We start from the raw sequence: 19,541 nt of genomic DNA on the forward strand, positions 1-19,541 counted from the left end.
AGTACCTGTATATAATATGTAAACTGCTTTGATTGTAACCACAGAAAGGCGGTATATCAAGTCCCATCCCCTTTCCTTTTCCCTAATGAATGAATCTGCTTCCCTGAATCAACATGACAGCCTCTGCTGCTACTGCTAAACTCCTCATTCCTCCTTGCTACCTGACATAAGCCACCACTTGTGGCATTGTCGGAAAACACTTTGACCGCCTTACCATGCACCAGAGTCTGAAAGGCCCACAAGGCTTTTCAGATATCCCAGATCTCAAAGCAGTTGATCGACCACAACACCTTGGTCATTCTCCAATGTCCCAGAATGACCTGGTCCAAACAGTGAGCTTGCCAACTGAAGAGACTTGCATTTGTTGTGGCCACCACCCAACCAGTGACCATCCCTTTCATCAGATTTTGAGAGTTCAACCACCAGCACAGATTGGCTTTGGCTTCCTTCAATCAAGGCATCCTGATGTTGTGGCGACTGTCGTTTTTGAAGAGAGGGACTGCAGGAGTAACATAAGAGCCTGAGCCCAGGGGACTAGATTCAGCGTTGCCTCCATGGATCCTTGAATCTGCATATAACATGTGCTTATAAAACCTTGTGCCTTGGAGTGACCCAAATTTGGAGCTTTAAATTCTTTGTTTGGACAATAATTCTTTTCCCCAGAGGTTATGAAAGAGAGCTCCCAGTTATTCCATGCACTAGGGCAGCTCCAGCTTTCTCTTGTTGAAGTTGATTTTCCATCCCAGGGACTGAAGTAACTGAATTACCCAGGCTGTAGATTGCCAACTGAGCCAATTATCCAAACATGAATGAACCATGAGACCTACTCTACACACTGCTGCTGCCACTACCACTATGACTTTGGAAAAAATATGAGGAGCTATAGCTAGCCCAAAGAGAAGTATTTGAAACTGGGTGTCCCAGAATGGAGAATTGCAGATACTTCTGATGCAGACCTCAAATTGCCTCCTTGAGATCCAGAGCTGTGAGGAACTCCTTTGCACCCACCACAGTGATGACCAAATGCAAAGTCTCCATTCTGAAGTGAGAGATCCTGAGAGCTCAGTTTACTCCTTTCAGTTGGTGTAGCTCCCTTTTTCATGCATTTCTTTGGGCTGGAGAACTACTGCTTCCAACGCAAGCAATCTCTTCAAGGTAGAGGAGCTTACCCATGGCCCTTCTGATTCGAAGCTCACTCTCTGGAGATTCTGCCAAGATAAAGGCTTGGATAACCTGATGCATCAGGAAGGGTTTTGGAGCTTACAGATAGACCCTATTCTCAAGGGTCTCAAAGATCCAGGTTCCTGGGTGGCAGGTTCCATATACATAATGCCTTTAATGCATGCAGAATCATCCCCTGAAGCTCTTCCTTCTGGAAGAGATGCAGTACCATAGGATCATCTCCTTTCAGCTATCAATATCTCCCCCCTTCTACCAAGGGGTCAGCTTGTCCTTCTACCTAAGTCACTGGCTCTGTGCTCCAGCAGTCCAAATCCATATCAGCAGGTACCACCAGATGCAACTGAGTGGGTCTCTGAGTCCTCCAATACTCTTAGTCATGGTGTTTTAGCTTGCACAGCACCCTGTGCCTCGAGTTTCTCTAATTCTAGGGCTTATGGGTAGGTCCTGCAACTACTACATAGGGACAGCTGTATGCAAAAGTAGAATAAACTCGGGGGGCGGGGAATCTGATCCTATGCTGGGGCAAGGCTTCAGCTTTTCTGACACATCAGCAAGGGCTGATTATGAAATGGAAAAAAACCACTTCTGAGACCTGAGAAGCTGGAATTGGTGGCTTAACAGCAGCTCCTGTGCTGTGAGGTAAAATGGCTGCTTCTGAGTTGCGGTTGAGACTTACACAAGGAAGCATGAACCCATTGCTCACCTGACACTTTCCAGCCATTTTGGGACTTCAGAATTGAGGGAGGAGGTTCCAGGTAACTCACCATATCAAGTTCATACTGCTCAGAACTGTTGCACCAGTTCCCACACCAGGAGCACCTCTTCAATGCCTCTGGCCAGGAGCTTCTTCCCGCTACCACTGCTCCCATGTAGCCTGAAGCTCAAATTTGTGGGGGGGGGTTCCTTCCCAATAAAATCCTTTTGCTACCCCTTGGCAAGCCTGAGGAGCAAATGGGAGTGGGAGGTGGGGGCAATCGATCCCATGGTAGTTTAGTTAATGGAGGGACCTGGATTCCTCTCCTACCCATTTAGCTCAGTTGGGTAGCAGGCTCTTCAGCTGGGCCCAGGAGCTACATTAGCAGCCCAGAACTGTACAGGGGTGCATGTCACCATTCACTGGAGAAGGAAATACTGGTGAGCTATGCCTGAATGGTGCCTGTTGTAGGGCAGAGCTCACAGCTCTTAAACGGTTTGCATCCGCTGGCTCATTGACATAACCCCATGCATTCTGTACTGGTCTGGGGAGACAGAAACAAAGAGGGGTTATACAATAAACTCTTACCCAATCAAAGTTTACTTTAACTAGCCAGTACCAGCATAATCTCTGGGAATAGACTGTCCACAGAATGCTTTTCAGAGTCCTGGTTGTGCCCCTAAAGACATATTTCGGAAAACATTCTGGGCTAGATTCTTCTGCTGTTCATGATTTTAGAACCAGTCATAACTTAGGACACTGGCTTCTTGACCAATAACTTTGCATAACCATTGTATAACCAGTTACACCATAGGCTTCTGAAAGCAAGGACTGACTTTTGTGTCTCTCTGTAAGGCAATGCTATACAATTATATTACAGCTTCAGGGGAAAGACACAAAATTCCTCCATTGTGCATCTGTGCAACCAGTTTTTATAACCCTTTCAATCCTTGTTGATACAAAGGAGAGCTTTCCAGCTGATAGGGATTATACGTAGTCACTTGCATTGTAACTTAAGGGTCTGCAGTGGGAGGAAGTTCTCACCGGGGAACACAAAGGTCCCAAAACAAGAAATCACGACAGGGATAAGGATCTCTGTTTTGCCACAAACAGCGAGTATGTGGTCTCCCTCAGCGTGGCTGCCTGCTCCTGTTTAGCAGTAATTGTTTGTTTTGAGATATTTGATGATTGAGAGTTTGGGGAATGCAGAGGCTGCTTTTGGATACATGCTCTGATACTAAGGTTGAGCCCCTCCAATCTTTTGCCCCTTCCAGCTTTTCCCTGTGGCACTGCAGAGAATATCCCGCAAGATTGTTCAATCTCGGACGAACAGCACGCTCATGGGCATCTTCACCATCCTTCTGGTCTTCATATCTGCTTTCATCAACATGGTAGGCACAAATTTTTGCAGTAGAGAAGTGGCACACGCTGCTGTGCTCAGCTCAGGTGTTGTGGGAGATGACAATGGTGCTTTACCTTGTGCTCTCTTTTCTAGGTTAGGATTCCACTTTGCTCTCTCCTGTGTGCAGTTGGTGCGCTTGCTGCCTTGATCTGCTTTCTTCTCTTTAGGGTGCTCTTAAGCTGCTTGTCCCAGGAGTGTTATGCTTCCATGGTTATACTGCTGTTTTTGTCCCCTTCTTTCTCTCTTCCCACAGTTTGCATGTAACCACATAGCACTGCGAGACTGTGCGGCCTGGAACTTGAACATCAGCCACAGGGATGTGGTTGTGTGTGACATCATGAATCTCAACTACTCTCTGGACATGGAAGTGGCCCCCTGTGATGAAAACACACCACCTTGTAATTTCCCTGAGGTATGAGGGTCATAATGTGCCCTCTGTGAAAATAGAGGGGAAGCAGAGTTGCGCAGGTGTGGGCAGTTTTTCCCTCACGGATTCTTCTCCACCTTCCTTCACAGTACTTTAACTACAGTATCCTGCTGAGTCTCCTCGCTTGCTCCGTCTTCCTGCAGATCAGCAGCATTGGGAAGCTGCTCCTTATGCTCTCTATTGAGGTTCTGTACATCATTGTGGTGGAGGGGCCTGAGGTGGTTCTTTTTGACAACTACGACCTGCTGGTCACTGCCAACAACCTGTGAGTTAACAAGCATACGTACAGCAGGGTGAAGCATGGGCTGGCTGTGTGCCACATTGGAAGGATGTGGATTTAATTCCCAAGCTGGGCTTTTGCTGGGCAAGCTGCAGAGACAGTACTCTTAGTTCCTGGTAGGGGGGAGGGATATTCGCTGTGGCTGTATAATGACACATAGGCTCTACATTAGCTGGCTTCTGAGTGAGCTGCAATGTATGGATTGAGTTGGGAGAGGGGATATATAAATAGGGGGGAAAGACTGATGTGTTGCAAATGAAGGTTCATGGTGCCATAGCCCAATAGAAGTTGGTTCCAGTTGAGCAGGAAGCCCAAAGGAGCCGGAGGAAGCAGTCGGGCCAAAAAAAGGAAGTAGAGCAGTATATTCCCTTCTTCGTCTTCTTTCTTTTTCCTTTTCTTCTCTTCATATTCCTTTCTGACCTGCCAGCTGTCACAAATAGTGCATTATTGGTGTGCATTTGATGGTTTGCCTAGGAATTTGATGCAAGTTCTGTTTGTTTTCAGATCTCCTCTCAACCAGACTGAGAGCCATGAGGAATGGTAGGTACTGGTGGTCTTTGTCAGGGTTCCTGATAGTGTCCTTGTGGTGTGCGTCTGGAGTGTTTCTTCATTTTTGGGGTGGAAAGGGCTTTTCTTTTTCTGGTGCACCAGAACTGAAGCTTTCCTTATCTCCACAGCCTGGCAGGTGGGAAAGTTGCACTGAAGTACATGACCCCTGTGATTCTAATGGTTTTCGTGCTTGCTCTGTACCTTCACGCTCAGCAGGTGGAGTCCACAGCACGACTGGACTTTCTATGGAAGCTACAGGTGTGTAAGGGAGTGAACCCCAGCTTTCTCCTGCACATTGTCCTCTTTGGTGGGCACCTAAAACTGGGTAGAGCAGGGAAATGCTTTTTCCTATCACAGCAGTGAGGTGTGGATTGGAAATAGCAGAACAGAACTTGTAAAAGTCCATGTTTAAGTTGAATCTACATATATGAGCTTTTTTCTCATTGTCTGGAGTACATGCTCTTTGCACTGTCACCACATTTACATCTGAAACAAAGCACTTTACTCTCAGGTATGCTGCCTCTCTCCTGTCTTCTTGCCTTCCCCTTTGCTCCTTCACCTTTGTGCTGGTTGGATTCTTTAAACAGAGGGGTTGCATAAAAATAAGTTTGGTTATTTGCAGGCTGTGATTCCTTTTCTCACTTCCTCATGAGTATGATTACAAGGTGATGTGCTTTGGAAAGCACACAGGTTCCTTTATCAGGTGGGTTTTCCTTCTTAAACATGTCACCTCTTGCGTTAAATTCATAGGTTCCCTGGAAAGCTCTTATTGACTATATAAATGCACCAGACAAGATGAAGTAAAATAATATTTCTTTCCAACCTGAATATAACTCCAGCTATGATTATATATAGTCACCCATTTCAGGCAGGCAGCTTGTACAAATAAATCGCCTTTAGCCATTTCCTAAATAGGAGAGAAATCCTTTTCCAGGCATTCATTGTTTGAAGAGAACACCGTAACATAGGGCCTGCTACTGACCAATCTCAAGCAGGAGAATAGGTATGTCGAACAGGTTTTAATGGAAGACTTACGGTTTGTCAGCCATGCAGCTTAAACGTCATTAAGTTCACTCCACAACCCCTCTCTGAATTCTCCCCAGTTACTCTCCGCACTGTTCTTTAAAACTGGTGAAATTCGCCTGCTGGGAACGAGGGTGAAGCATTGCTGTTGCTGGGTCATTTCTCATGCTGCACACTTAGAAACCAAAAGCGATTCTGTTGATAAAAAGACATGTATGTAAACAAGGCGGCAAAGCCAGGCGCTGGCGGAGAGTGGAAAAATTTGGTGCCCACGGAGAACTGGATCGCTCACCAGAGAAGGCTGCTGCCTCTCAAGTTTAAGACCAGATTTTACAACTGGTCATTCAAGAACTAAGAGCACAAAAAATGGAGATCGCAGACACTGTAAACAGAAAATTGGATGAAAAGCTGGAGGTCTTCAGAGAATGAGTAGAGCAAATGGAAGGGGAGACTACACGATGTCAAAATGGAACAAGAGCAGGAGAGAGACTGAGGAAGCTGGAAAAGTGGCTGTGATTCCTGGCAGTTAAGTTGGAAGACCAGGAAACTCGCAGCAGAAGATCTAACTTAAGAATTTTGGGGATTCCTGAAGGAGTAGAAGGCGGTAACCCTATCCAGTTTGTACAGAAGATCTCCAACACAGCCATCATTTTGAACTGGAGAGATTGCATAGAGAATTATGCCCCAAACCAGACCTGAATTTGTCTCCATGGGCATTTGTTCTTAAACTGTTGTGATACCCAGGAGCGGAACATATTCTGAAGATAGCCAGACAGCAAAATAATTGGGAGCTGCAAGTGTTCCCAGACTTAGGTGTTGAAACTGTGAGGAAACAAAGGGGCCTTTTGCAATATAAGAAATTATTAAAGAAAAGAGGTCTCCAGGCTGGCTGGGTTTTAATTTTTTTTTTCTTTTTAATGTATTTAAAAATGTATGATCCGCTTACAACTAAGCAGAGTACAGTTTTAAAAACATATATAATAAAGCAAAACAACATAATGGACTGTTCATCTTCAAATCAGTATCATAACAGAAAACTCAATCCCACATTTTAAGAAAAAAACGTGTTTTCAAGTATTTCTTAAACTGCTCCATGTACTCTTCAAGAACCAGGCAAACCATATAGCTTCTTCCTTTTCCCAGGTTCCCTGCATTTCTGCTGCTGTGATATTATTTTTCACATACAGCACCACTCCTCCACATTTTCAGCCCTCCCTATCCTTCCTAAAAAGATTATAGCCCAGTATGGTCACATTCCATTCATGGTGTGAATGAGTGGCCTAGTGGTTAGTGCAGTAGGCTTTGATCCTGGCTACCTGAGTTCAGTTCCCACTACAGCTCCTTGTGACCTTGGGCAAGTCACCTAACTCTCCATTGCCCAAGGTACAAAAACAGTGCTGTGTACATCTAGTAGCACTATAGAAATGATTATTATTAGTAGTAGTAATTGAACCATGTCTCTGTAGTGGCAACAGTATCCAAGTTTTCCTCCGACATCAGGGCTTGGAAATCTTGAACCTTTTTACTTTGAGCACGAGCGTTTGTGCTTGTTGTTTTCTATGTGTTATTAAATGGTTTTCTATATTAACATTACCTTCCCCACTTCCATCATTTTTTTCTGTGTGTGTCTTGCTTCCTTTTGTCACCCCACCCTCTAGTTTAAATGTCTAGAAACATACTGTTTGAATTTGTCCCCAAGGATCCTCCTTTTTCCTGTTACAGAAAGATGTAGCCCATCATTACAGTACAGCCTGCTATTTTTCCATTTACTGCCCCATCTTTCTATGTATCTAAAATCTTCTTCTTTACACCAGCTTCAAGCCACTTATTGAACTCCTCTGTTTTACGTAGTCTTTCCTCTCCCTTTCTATATATACGAATAACTTCAGAAAAACTGTAGTCTGAACCAAAGATTTGAGTCCCTCTCCAAGCTTCTAGAACACTCTGTGCTCCAAATTTGCTATTGTTGGCCGGGTCATTTGTCCCCAGGTGGATTACAATATCAGTATTAAAATCCTTGCTCTTTGGGATTTCACCCTAAGTGCATCACTTTGCACTTCTTCACATTAAATTTTAACTGCCAAACATTCGACCATTCTTCTAATTTTTGTAGATCTCTTCTCATGTTGTCCACTCCGTCAGGGGTGTCCACTTTGTTGCAAATCTTGGCGTCATCCACAAAAAGGCAAACTTTTCCTTCTAACCTTTCAGCAGTGTTGCTCACAAATATGTCTCCTATGAGGAACTGTCAAAGACCTTACGGAATTCCAAGTAGACTACATCTAGCACATGTCCACTATCCAATTCTCTGGTCAGATTGAAAGATCTTAAAACACAAACTAGATTTACTTGATGTTAGTAAAACTGAATTCCAGATAAGAACTAGAAAGGATTTTCTGGAATTTGGGAAGAGGATAGGAAAGCTACTGGCATGGCAATTACAACATCTAAATAAGAGGTGGGTTGGCAAGATTCTAGGATCAGATGGTAGCATTAAGATCTCCTATGCTGACATTACAAAGGAGTTTTGCTCGTTTTTCAAACATCTATATTCATTGGAACTTCAATGTCTGGTTGAAAACTTAGGGTGTATTTGGTAGGTGCATCATTCCCCCAGGTGTCTTTGGCAGATCAACAAAGATTGAATTCTCCCGTTTTCCCTCAGGAAGTAGAACAGGTACTACAGCACCTTCCCAGGGGAGGATGGGTTGCTGGGGGAATACTATATTATCCTACAAAGGGTGATTTCAGAAGTATTGGCAAGGATGTTTAACTCGGTATTACAGGGCTCGCTCCTCCCTCCACCCCCACCATTATGTATAAGACAATTTATTTGTCTTTCCCAAGCCGGGACAAGACCCCACCAAGTGTGTTGGCTATGGGCCAATAGTCCTGCTCAATAATGATATGAACATTTTTATGAAGATTTTATCTAACAGGGTTGGAGGACATCTTACCAAAAATAATTTGTTATGACCAGATGGGCTTTATGAAGAGACAACAACTCAGAGATGATGTTCACAAGGATATCAACCAGATTTAGTGCCTTCAAAGGAGTAAAGACTGTGCTGTGTGTGTAGCTGTAAATTCGGAGAAGGCATTTGATCAGGTTAAGTGGAAATTTTTATTTGAGGTCCTAAGTCAGGTGGGGTTGGGGATAGTTTTGGATCATAAGTCAGCGTGCTTTAGGCCCAACCCTTCAGCTCTGTAGTGGTTAATGGAATCAAGTCAGAAGAATTTGTGTTGGGACCAGGGAACAAGGCAGGGTGCACCATTTCTCCCCTACGTAGCCTAGTGGTTAGTGCAGCGGACTTTGATCCTGGGGAAGTGGGTTCGATTCCTACTGCAGCTCCTTGTGACTGTTGGCAAGTCACTTAACCCTCCATTGCCCCAGGTACAAAATAAGTACCTGTATATATGTAAACCGCTTTGAATGTAGTTGCAAAATACCACAGAAAGGCGGTATATCAAGTCCCATTTCCCTTTAGCCATAGAGCCACTTGTGGCTAGGGTCAGAGCCTCCCCTACGATCTCTCCAATAGAAGTGAAGGTTGAGAAACTTATAAAGTGTTACTATATGCAGATGACACTAATATTTATAAGGGGCCCAGCTACCTCTGCTGCATTATTGCAAGAGATGACTCTGTTTGGGGAGGTTATGAGATTTAAGGTGAATACAGATAAAACTGAATTGCTTAATTTTAATGCCTTCCTGGAGGTGCTTCAAAATTTGTCCTTCCGGGTCACCCATCAGGAGATCCAATACCTGGGTATATGCATCTTGGCTCAGTTAAAAGATCTTCGATTAAACTACAGTAACCTCACAGAACAAATCGGAGGAAATTTAGCGAGGTGGCGCACCTTAGCACTATCTTGGTGGGGGAGAGTGGCAGGCCTTCAAATGATGGTTCTCCCTAAATTTTTATTTTCCCAACTCCCTTTTCACATACCTAAGGGACAGTATTGAATATGGGAATTAATGTTAAGGAACTTTATTTAGCAAAAGAGAGGGTCCAAAAGTACACAAACAGATATCAAAAAAAGGTTACACAAATGGGCCTTCAAGACTGGAACAATGGAGAATCCTTTAATTAATAGACCCGATACAGGTCATATTTCGGTGTAAATTACACCTGCCTCAGGGGTCAAGCATGAACGAATACTCTCAGTAAAAGCATAGAAAATATGACAAAATCATTCAAAACAACACTGCTTAGCAGGATGAAGCAACTCTGAAAGCGCTGCATTGCATATATTCTGAGTGTCTACTCCAATGCAGAAAATTAAGCCAAACGTGAAGAACGGCGCTTTCAGAGTTGTTTCAACCAGCTAGCAGTGCTGTTTTCCAGCTTAGAACGTTTTTATTGGAAAATGAAGCAAAAATGAATTTGTACCTCAAACTTTCTAAGTTGGATATGATCTTATTTAAATCAGACTCACAGAAGGGTTTGCTTTCCAAACTCTACAAAGTTTTAGGCAACATACATATTAACATAGTAAATGACGGCAGATACATTATCTTTAAACAATTTTATTGAAATTTTTCATGGTTAACATGCATAAGTATATAAAACTTTAAGACATCAAGAAAATTTGAAGTCAACTTGTATTACATTCTTCCCCTCCCAGTCTACAATTCCCATAACCCAAAGCAACCCCACTCTGCTCACCCATCCCTGGTTATAAATACAAGTTGTATGCAATCCCCAAAAGGCTTTGGCTCCTATGGCACCCTGATCCTATACACTCCCCCTACTCCTTGTCCCATGAGATAGTCATATTAGAATAACTGTATGAAACAACAGATCCAGTCTTATCATAAAGTATTTAAGTTTCTTCCAAATGGTGTCAGTGACTGTATGTCATTGACCCCATTTGGGATTCCAGATCTTCAGAAAATGTTTCTTCTGTTTGAGGGAACCCTGAGATTCCCTCTCTTCCCAGCTAATCAATAAGTGTGATTGATTTCTCCAATGCCTCTAGGTGACATTTGTCAGGAGATCTTCCTCATGAGGGGGGGGGGGGGTGGCAACGTTGGGTGGGTGAAGAAATACCCCCGAGACATAGGATAACATATATTTTTACATCCATCACTGCTCTTCCATTACCAATTTAGACAACTCCAATGTAATGTAGTATATTGGTAGTATTAGACACCAGTGTTGGAATGGACAGGGGATGGTCAAAAAGCTTCAGAAAGCTTTTGATGAAGTTCCTCATGAGAAACTCCTGAGAAAATTAAAGAGTCATGAGATAGGTAGCAAGGTTCTGGTGTGGATTAGGAATTGGTTATTGGACAGAAAACAAAGGGTAGGGTTAAATGGTCTTTTCTCTCAATGGAGGAGGGTGAACAGTGGAGTGCCGCAGGGATCTGTACTGGTACCGGCACTATTTACCATATTTATAAATGACATGGAAATCGGAACAATGAGTGAGGTGATCAGATTTGAAGATGATACAAAACTATTCAAGGTTGTTAAAACACATGCGGACTATGAAATATTGCAAGAAGACCTTAGGAAATTGGAAGACTGGGCATCCAAATGGCAGATGAAATTTAATGTGGACAAATACAAGGTGATGCACATTGAAAAGAATAATCCAAATCATAGTTACCTGATGCTAGGGTTCACCTTGGAGGTCATCGCTCAAGAAAAAGATTTGGGTGTCATTGTAGATAATACTCTGAAATCTGCTCAGTGTTTGGCGGCGGCCAAAAAAGCAAACAGGATGTTAGGAATTATTAGAAAATGGATGGTAAATAAGACCAAAAATACTATAATGCCTTTGTATCGCTCCATGGTGCGTCCACACCTTGAGTATTGCGTTCAAAAAAGATATAGCGGAATTAGAAAAGGCTCAAAGAAGAGCAACCAAAATGATAAAGGGGTTGGAACTCCTCTTGTATGAGGAAAGGCTAAAGAGGTTAGGGCTCTTCAGCTTGGAAAAGAGACAGATAAGGGGAGATATGATTGATGTCTAAAAAATCCTGAGTGGTGTAGAACGAGTAGAAGTAAATCAATTTTTTACTCGTTGCAAAAGCATAAAGACTAGGGGCACTCGAGTAAGTTCACCGACTCACTCCGAGTTTAGACCACAAAACCTTTTGTACAGTAAGCAAGCAATGTTGAAATGAATTCTGGATTCTAACTTTAGCCAATGTAAATTATTCAAAAGGGGACTAGCCCAAAAAAAATTTCCCAAGTGAAGATTAGTCTAGCAGATGTATTTTGTAATAATTGAAGTCGCTTTAATGATTGTTTATTTAAAGACCAATATAGCGAATTGCAATAATTCAAGAATGGTAGTAGAACTGCTAGGGCTGTTCTGAATGCTAAGGACTCGAAGACCTGATTGCTCTTAATTTCCACAAATTATAGAAAATCTTTTTATTGTTCTTTTAAAAAGTTTTTTAATATAATATAAAAAGAACAAATTTTATTCAAGGAATAGAAGATAATAAACTCTACCTAGCTTTTAAGGGAGCAAGATGGTTTTAAACCAAGCTGATCAGATCTTTTTTTTTCAATTTCATAGGGAAAGGGGGAAAAACATCCTTTCACTGCTGTGACTCCCTTGGTACTAAAAGTATGCCTGTGTGGTGGCGGTGGTTTAGGGGTTTCTGCTGACAAAATTTGCCCATTCCCTTCTTCTACTAAACTACATTGCCACCTAAATTCCCCCACCTCAGTCTGATTTTCTTACATAGTCTTCATAGGACACATTAACACTCAAGCAATATTACTGAATTTTGATATTCTGGATTATACTATAGCTTATATCAAACAAAACTACCAATGACTGCTGTTCAGCACAATAAATGTGCCCTAGTTCTAAGGCAGAGGCCATCCAGAAGTGTACAATTTGCAATGAAAAAGGAGCAGAATGCTATAATTGAAGGAACACACCATCTAGAAAGCATCCTGACAGTTCACTTCTGCATCCACAAAGAATAAAACAACTTAGGAACAATGAGCTCAGGTACATTACAACCCATGACAAAGGAGAGCCACTCATTCAGATATTGCTCCTGCAAAATACCTTTGCTCTATTGGAAAATTATGATGAAATGGAATCTGAGGCAGTGCCAGAGATGGAGAGACACTCAGTGCAAGCCAAATTCCCAAGGCACTGACAAAGCATCTCAAAATAGAACATTCCTGCTGCTAGGGGACTCTATTATCAGAGACATTAATTTGGAAACGAGGTTGCAAGGTGACATAGAAGGTGAAATACCCTACAGGATCCTGGCAGGAATACAAACAAAATGCTTAGTGCAATCAGAAAAGATAGTAAGAATTCTAAAATTGATCATGTAATGCACCTGAGGACAAATGATGTCATGGTGCACCTTTGTATCATAGGGGACACTTAAACCTATTGTAAAGATTATTGCATTTTCATAAGTACTTAGCACTTTGTTGAAAGGGATGGGGAAAGTTTCATCATACACATGACTTAAATAGGTGATTAAAAACCTGGTGAGAGATTGTCAGGCATTTAAACTGAAGGATGAGGGTGGCACATGAAAGCAGATGAGTTCAGGGTGTCACACCCAACAAATGCATGACAGCAGTGAGGAAAATAACAAAATAAGCCATCATAGTAATTACTCCTCAGTAACAAAACAGACAGAGGAGATCAGGTATGAGGTTATAAAGAATATAAGCAAGCTGGAAACCAATGAGCACAAATACTTGTGGTGTAAGCAATAAAATTCAACATCTGCAGGCCCTAATGGTGGTGGCAGACTTCATATTTTTGCTGTTATTGAGACATGGTTTGATGAGTTAAATCTCTTCAAGAGGGACAGAGATGACCAAAAAGGGGAAAGAGTTGAGGGATATGTGAACTGTACTAGCATTCAGAAAAAGGTTTAAAAAACATTTTCTTTTTTCAAACATAAAGGTTTTATTATTTTATTTTATTCGGCATGTAAACCACATTTAAATGGAAATTTTCAAAAAATGTGGTATAAAGCCAAAGCCAAACTAGTATTTCTGCAACTGAAATGCAGGGGGTTTAGAGAAAGGAGGATGCATTGTGAGTGATCTTGAAAACAGAAGATGACACTTCATCCACCCAGTTTTCATCTAAAGACTTACAGCTCACAAATACTGAACAGAGATCTGATTCTGCCCATAGATATCCAAAAATTGGGAATGAAGGAGGCAGTGATGTTGCTGGTAAACTTCATTCTGCCAGATGTGGACTGAAATATTCATCTCATCATGAAACTATTAAGAAATAGAGATTGATTATGTTTCCCACTCACAGACAGAGCATCTGTCCTGGATAGCAGTGACCACCACATGGTATGGTAAAGCTAAGAGGGAGCCAAGACCCACAAACGCAAAGTTCTTGATTTCAAACATACTGACTTCAGGAAAATGGAGAAGTACTTGAAGGAGTTGTTGACAGGGTGGAAGAGGAAAAGAGCATGCTATAGTTCTCCAGGGAAGTGGATGAATAAGTAAAGACAAAAAAGGTACCTTCATAAAGTACAGAGGAATATTTAAAAAAATAAAAGGAACACAGAAAAGAATATAGGATAAATACATAAATACTTTTTTTTTAACTGAGAGAAAGAACGGAGAGGAAATGGCCAAAGGTGGAACTGAAAGAATAAAAGGTACCAGGAAGGAATGTATGGCGTGGAGAAGTGGCCTAGTGGTTAGAGTGGTGGACTTTGGTCCTGGGGAACTGGGTTCTATTTCCACTGCAGGCACAGGCAGCTCCTTGTGACTCTGGGCAAGTCAATTAACCCTCCATCGCCCCAGGTACAAATAAGTACCTGTATATAATATGTAAGCCGCATTGAGCCTGCCATGAGTGGGAAAGCGCGGGGTACAAATGTAATTTAAAAAAAAAAAAAAGACATCAAGATGGCAAAAGTGTTAGCAGAACAAATGGCTAAAGATATTACATGAAGTATGAAGTATGTCGGAGAGGAAATGGCCAAAGGTGGAACTGAAAGAATAAAAGGTACCAGGAAGGAATGTATGGAGCATGATGAAGAAAAGTGGAAATGCCAAGCAAATACGTATGCTCTGTGTTCATGAAGAAAATTCTTGGAAAAGACCACAGATGATTAGCAAAGGTATATATGAGTATGGAATAAATACTGCACCAATTGCAGTTGTAAAACTGAACATGGACACAGCCAAGAGACTGGATGAGAGAGATTCCAGGATACAAATAGTGCTCAGAAATTCTAGCAGGTCCACAAAAGGGTGTATTTAATAGATCCTGAATCGGTTCCATAGGATTGGAGAAGGGCAGATGTGATTTCTCTTCACAAAAGTGATAACAGAGAAGAGGTGGGAAACTACAGGCCAATAAGATTTAGCTTGGTGGTGGGAAAAGTACTGGTGCCTAAATGTAGTATATTTAAATTTCTGCGAATCCTTCAATACAGGCAGCGACTTATAAATAAACTGAGTGCCCTTGGTATGGGTTAGAAACTTGTTTAGTGGAAGATGACAAAACAGTAGTGGTAAATGGAGCTCACTGTGAGGAAAGGAGCATAATCAGTGGTGTGCTGCATAGATCGGTCCTTGGTCCAGTTCTTTTCAGCACTTTTGTAAGTGGTACTCCAGAAGGGTTGTCAAGGTTCATCTCTTTGCATATGATATAAAATCTGCTACGAGGTAGACACCCTAGAAGATGTGGATAACATGAAATGCAATTTAGCAAAACTTGGGGAATGATCTAGCATCTGGTAGTTAAGATTTCATGTTAAAAAAAATGTGGGGTCATATATTTGGGCAGCAAAACCCAAAGGAGTAGTAAAGTACAGGGGGTGAAATACTTTGGGGCACAAAAAGGGTGATCATTTCGGATAATCTTAAGGTGACAGCAAAAGCCAGAAGGATGATTTGGGTTTATAGGGAGAGGAATGGCCAGAAGGAAACTAGGAGGTACTAGTGCCTCTGTATGAGTCTCTGGTGAGACCCCATTTAGAGTACTGTGTACAATTTCGGAGACCACATCTTCAAAAAGGTGGAGTCAAGTCCAGAGGGCGGCTACTGAAATGGTCAGTGGTCTTCATTGGAAGTGAATGGGGACAGACTTAAAGGTCTCAATCTTTATACTTTGGAATAAAGGCAGGAGAGGGGAGATATGATGGAGACATTTTTTTTTAAATACCTCCAGTTGGAAGGAATCTCTGGAATGAGGGGTCATAGGATGAGAGTTAAAGGGGATAGACTCAAGAATAAGCTAAGGAAATATTTCTTTATGGGAATGGTGGTGGCCAAATAGAGCAGCTTCCCAGCAGAACTGGTAGAAATGAAGACTGCATCTGTATCAAGAAAACAGCACCGGAACAGAGAATCTCAGAAGGAGAGGAAGGGATTATAGAACCAAGTTTAGTTGTATGGCCTTCATCTACTGTCATTTTCTATTTTTTCAGTGTAACGGAGACAGTATTGAGAGCAGGGATAATGAGCTTTCTACAGTCCAGTATTGGTAGTATTGCTTTACTAACACAGATTGCGCTGATCTGATGTGCTTGATTTATTTAACTGGGTAACCAGAGAACTAAATAGAGAATATCTGCGGATGTAGTCTACTTGGATTTCAGCAAAACCATTGATTAATCATAGGAGGCTCATGAGTTAAATGAGCAGCCTAGGGCCGTGCCCCAGGGTGGAAAACTATATATGAAATTGTCTGACTGATAAATGGCAGAGGATATTGGTAAATAAGAATCATGTAGAGGAAGGAGGCGACAAGTGGAATGCCTCAGGGATTGCTCCTGGGGCTCATTCTGTTCACTATCTTTGTGAGTAGTAGATCTAAAAAGTTTTACCTTTTTGACAGTGAAACAAAGATCTGTAACAGAGTGGACACCCCTGAAAGAGTACACAAACTGGAAGACTGGTCAAATGCGTACCAGCTAAGCTTTAATATAAAGAATTTCAGAGTGATGTATTTGGGGTGCCAAGATCCAAAGGAACTGTATGCAATAAGAGGGGAGAGACTGATATGTACAGAGCAGGAAAGAAACCCTTAGGATGATAGTGTCTGATAACATCAGGATTGCAAAATAGTGTGACGGGGTGGTCATCCAGATAACCACTGCCTTCCAGGAAATCTTAGAATTGTAAAAATATCACTCTAAAAGTTTCCCGGGATATTGAAGGTGGAATACAGACCGGAAATTCTGTGTGTGTGTGTGTTGTGCTAAAGATGATTAATTCAGAAAGAGTTCAGTTAATGCTCTTTTCACTGCTTCTGGCATCAAACCTTCATACTTTATATAGCTTCATATCTACATAACATTTATGTTGATCCAATTAGCATTCTCTTTCATTACTTAGCTTCCCACTATTCCAGAACCTGTGGGATAGTTATGTCCATCATCCAGCAGGTGGAAATAGAGAACTGAAAACTAAGCTGAGATATATCTTTTTTGGCATCCAGTCCAGCTCCTCAGTATCTTCTATCTCCAGCAGGTGAATGGACACACTTTTCAGCCTCTGGTTCTGAGTGATTTGCTCCTGGTTCAGTTGGTCAACTGGATCCCAGTTGAGCTTTGCAGGTGGCTTGAATCTGCAGAGGCATACCTGGAGATCTTCAGATCCCTGTCTCTGGTGCCCTGTGAATTTACTTCTTCCCTCCATTCACCTCTCCCCTGTTTCTTGTGGAGTTCTCTTTTTCCAGCACAACAACCTTAAAAAAAAAAAAAAGGAGAAGGAAGAGCGTGAGACAGAGTATCAATCCTGATTCTTTCTCATCTGGTGTAAGACTTGTGGAGACTGTGAACTTGAGGGAGCAGCCGGCAGTGGTAAGTCTGACTAAAGTTTGACTCAGAACTGCTCGGAGAACTGCGAGTTTTACTTGGTGCAGGGGACGGATCCTGACTCAAAATTTGTACTATGTTGTGCTGTGCTTGTGCTAATTGGGGTGAATGGCAACTCCCGCGGAAGCACTTTGTGAAGGAACTGTGTGTTTTGAGCATGTAAAATGTATTAAATATTTTCCTGTTTTAATTATGTCCTGAAGTGTATTGTTTTTATTTGACCAGCAGTTGGTGTTTCTTTGCTGTAAAGCTGTTACAGGGAACTGAATGTTCTTTTCCTTTAACACAAGCAGGAAGCAAGCAGCAGTGTACTTTCAAATCTTGTTGACTGGACTCTGATTGGTCCAGGAGATCATCTCATTTGGACTTTACTGGTTTTGAGTTCAGTCTTTGCCTGAGAGAAAAGAGACATTGGCTCTGCTGTGACTCGGTGAATTATATGTCCTGACCTCCCCAGATACTTTCTAGGAACTAAGCAAATGTTTAGTTAGTGTTATAATTGATCCATATTTCAGTTACCTGGTATTGTTTGCTGTTTGCACTGTTTTCTTCCACTGTTCGATTTTTTAAAAGACAGTAAACAGTTGTTTATTGCCTCTGCCTTTCTGGACTGATAAAGAATCCTGGTTGTTTGTGTGTTGGGTCTGTGAGTGCTTTCTGGGAACTGAGGGACAACTGGGAGTGTGGCCTCCAGTAACCTAGAAATCACTGGGGATAAATTGGGAGCAGGAGACTCACCCAGAGGTGGTTGTGACTCAGTTGGTGGGAGGAGGGTTCTAGTGTAGAGCACAAGCGGCAGTTGCAGGCAAACATGAGCTGTGCTGGGGATAGACCCTCTAAGTGGCCTCCGGGTAACCCCAGGTGGGTGGCTAGGGTTTCGTGATGCAGTTAAGCAGTTTTCCTGTTGTGGGACCCACCAGCCTTCATTGAGGTGTTGCAGTGCATGCCAAAAACGATCGGCGGCAGAATGTCTTTAGATTTGGCAAAGCTTCCAAATATGCCGGGTACTTCAGGCTCTCCAGCAGGGCCGGTGTGCAGATTGATGCAGGAGAGATTGGGAGTCTGTGCCATTTTATCAGCTGGTATGCAGATTGATGCAGGAGAGATTGGGAGTCGGTACCATTTTATCAGCCAACTGGCAGTAAGGAGCAGCCTCTCTCTGATCACGCACGCAGTACAGCTGCCATTTTACAACCTCAGGGCCCGCAGAGCATTAAGCTCCATTTGGATCTTTGTTTTCTCCGGAATTTATATTGCTCTTACACCAGGCCTATTTACTGAGACAGGGTCAGTCAGAGTTGCTGCAAGGTGCTTTAGTTTCTCACCCCCTACTACTACTACTATTCGATGTGGCCTCAGTCTATTCAGAGGAGCCATCGTTGAAGGAGCCATTACAGGAGGGAGGTGACCCGAAAGTACTGAGGTTGTTTCATAAAGAGGAGCTCAGTACTCTTATTTCTGAGGAGCCTTCTCCTTCAGCACCAGGAGTTCCATCTTCATCGATCATGAAGGCTTAGAGGTCCTTCTAAGGCCTTCCTGATGCATCCTGACATTCAGGACCTGATTATAGCAGAATGGATCTCACCAGATGCGGGGCTAAGAGTGGGAAGAGTCATGGCTCTCCTGTACCCATTGGTTACAGAGGAGAAGAGAAACCGCAGCTTCCCAGGGTGGACTCCCTTGTTACAGTGGCGACTAAGAATACCACCTTGCCGGTGGAAGGGGGCATTGCTCTAAAAGACCTACAGGATTGGAAGCTCGAAGGCTCACTGAAACAAGCCTTTGAAGTGGCCTTGTTGGACCTTCAAGCAACAGTATGTAGCTCGTTCGTGGCAAGAGCATGCCTGAAGTGGCATCAGCAGTCTGAAACACAAGATGGGTGCCATATCTGCCAGCTGGAAGCGGGGTTGGCCTACTTGGCAGATGCTATTTATGACATGTTACTGGTTATGGCCTTCAGTATGTCTTTGACTGACATGGCACATTGGCAGCACTGGTTGTGGCATTGGGCAGCAGAGGCAGCATCAGTCACGTCTATTTAAAGTGCCCTTTTAGGACAGATGACTATTTGAAGAAGATCTCGATAACCTGGTGAAAGGACTGGGGGAAACTAAGCCACAGCAGTTGCTTGAGGAAAAGCCGAAAGCCTCTGGTCTTCCGAGGGTTCTCGAATTCAAG

The 19,541-nt window shown here is 42.6% G+C and overlaps 1 protein-coding gene across 1 annotated transcript in view; it reads left to right on the top strand.

The window, feature by feature from the left end:
• The window catches only part of ADCY6 (adenylate cyclase 6), a 209,560-nt gene that overhangs the window by 178,569 nt on the left and 11,450 nt on the right, over window positions 1-19,541 (top strand). Inside the window, exons 15-19 of the mRNA XM_030196836.1 lie at window positions 3,151-3,267; window positions 3,532-3,690; window positions 3,795-3,970; window positions 4,490-4,525; window positions 4,663-4,792. Of these exons, the coding sequence (XP_030052696.1) occupies window positions 3,151-3,267; window positions 3,532-3,690; window positions 3,795-3,970; window positions 4,490-4,525; window positions 4,663-4,792 (618 nt within the window). The remainder of the gene's footprint in view (window positions 1-3,150; window positions 3,268-3,531; window positions 3,691-3,794; window positions 3,971-4,489; window positions 4,526-4,662; window positions 4,793-19,541) is intronic.

This window comes from Microcaecilia unicolor, chromosome 3 (genome assembly GCF_901765095.1).
Source record: "Microcaecilia unicolor chromosome 3, aMicUni1.1, whole genome shotgun sequence".
In the NCBI taxonomy this organism is placed as follows: Eukaryota; Metazoa; Chordata; class Amphibia; order Gymnophiona; family Siphonopidae; genus Microcaecilia; species Microcaecilia unicolor.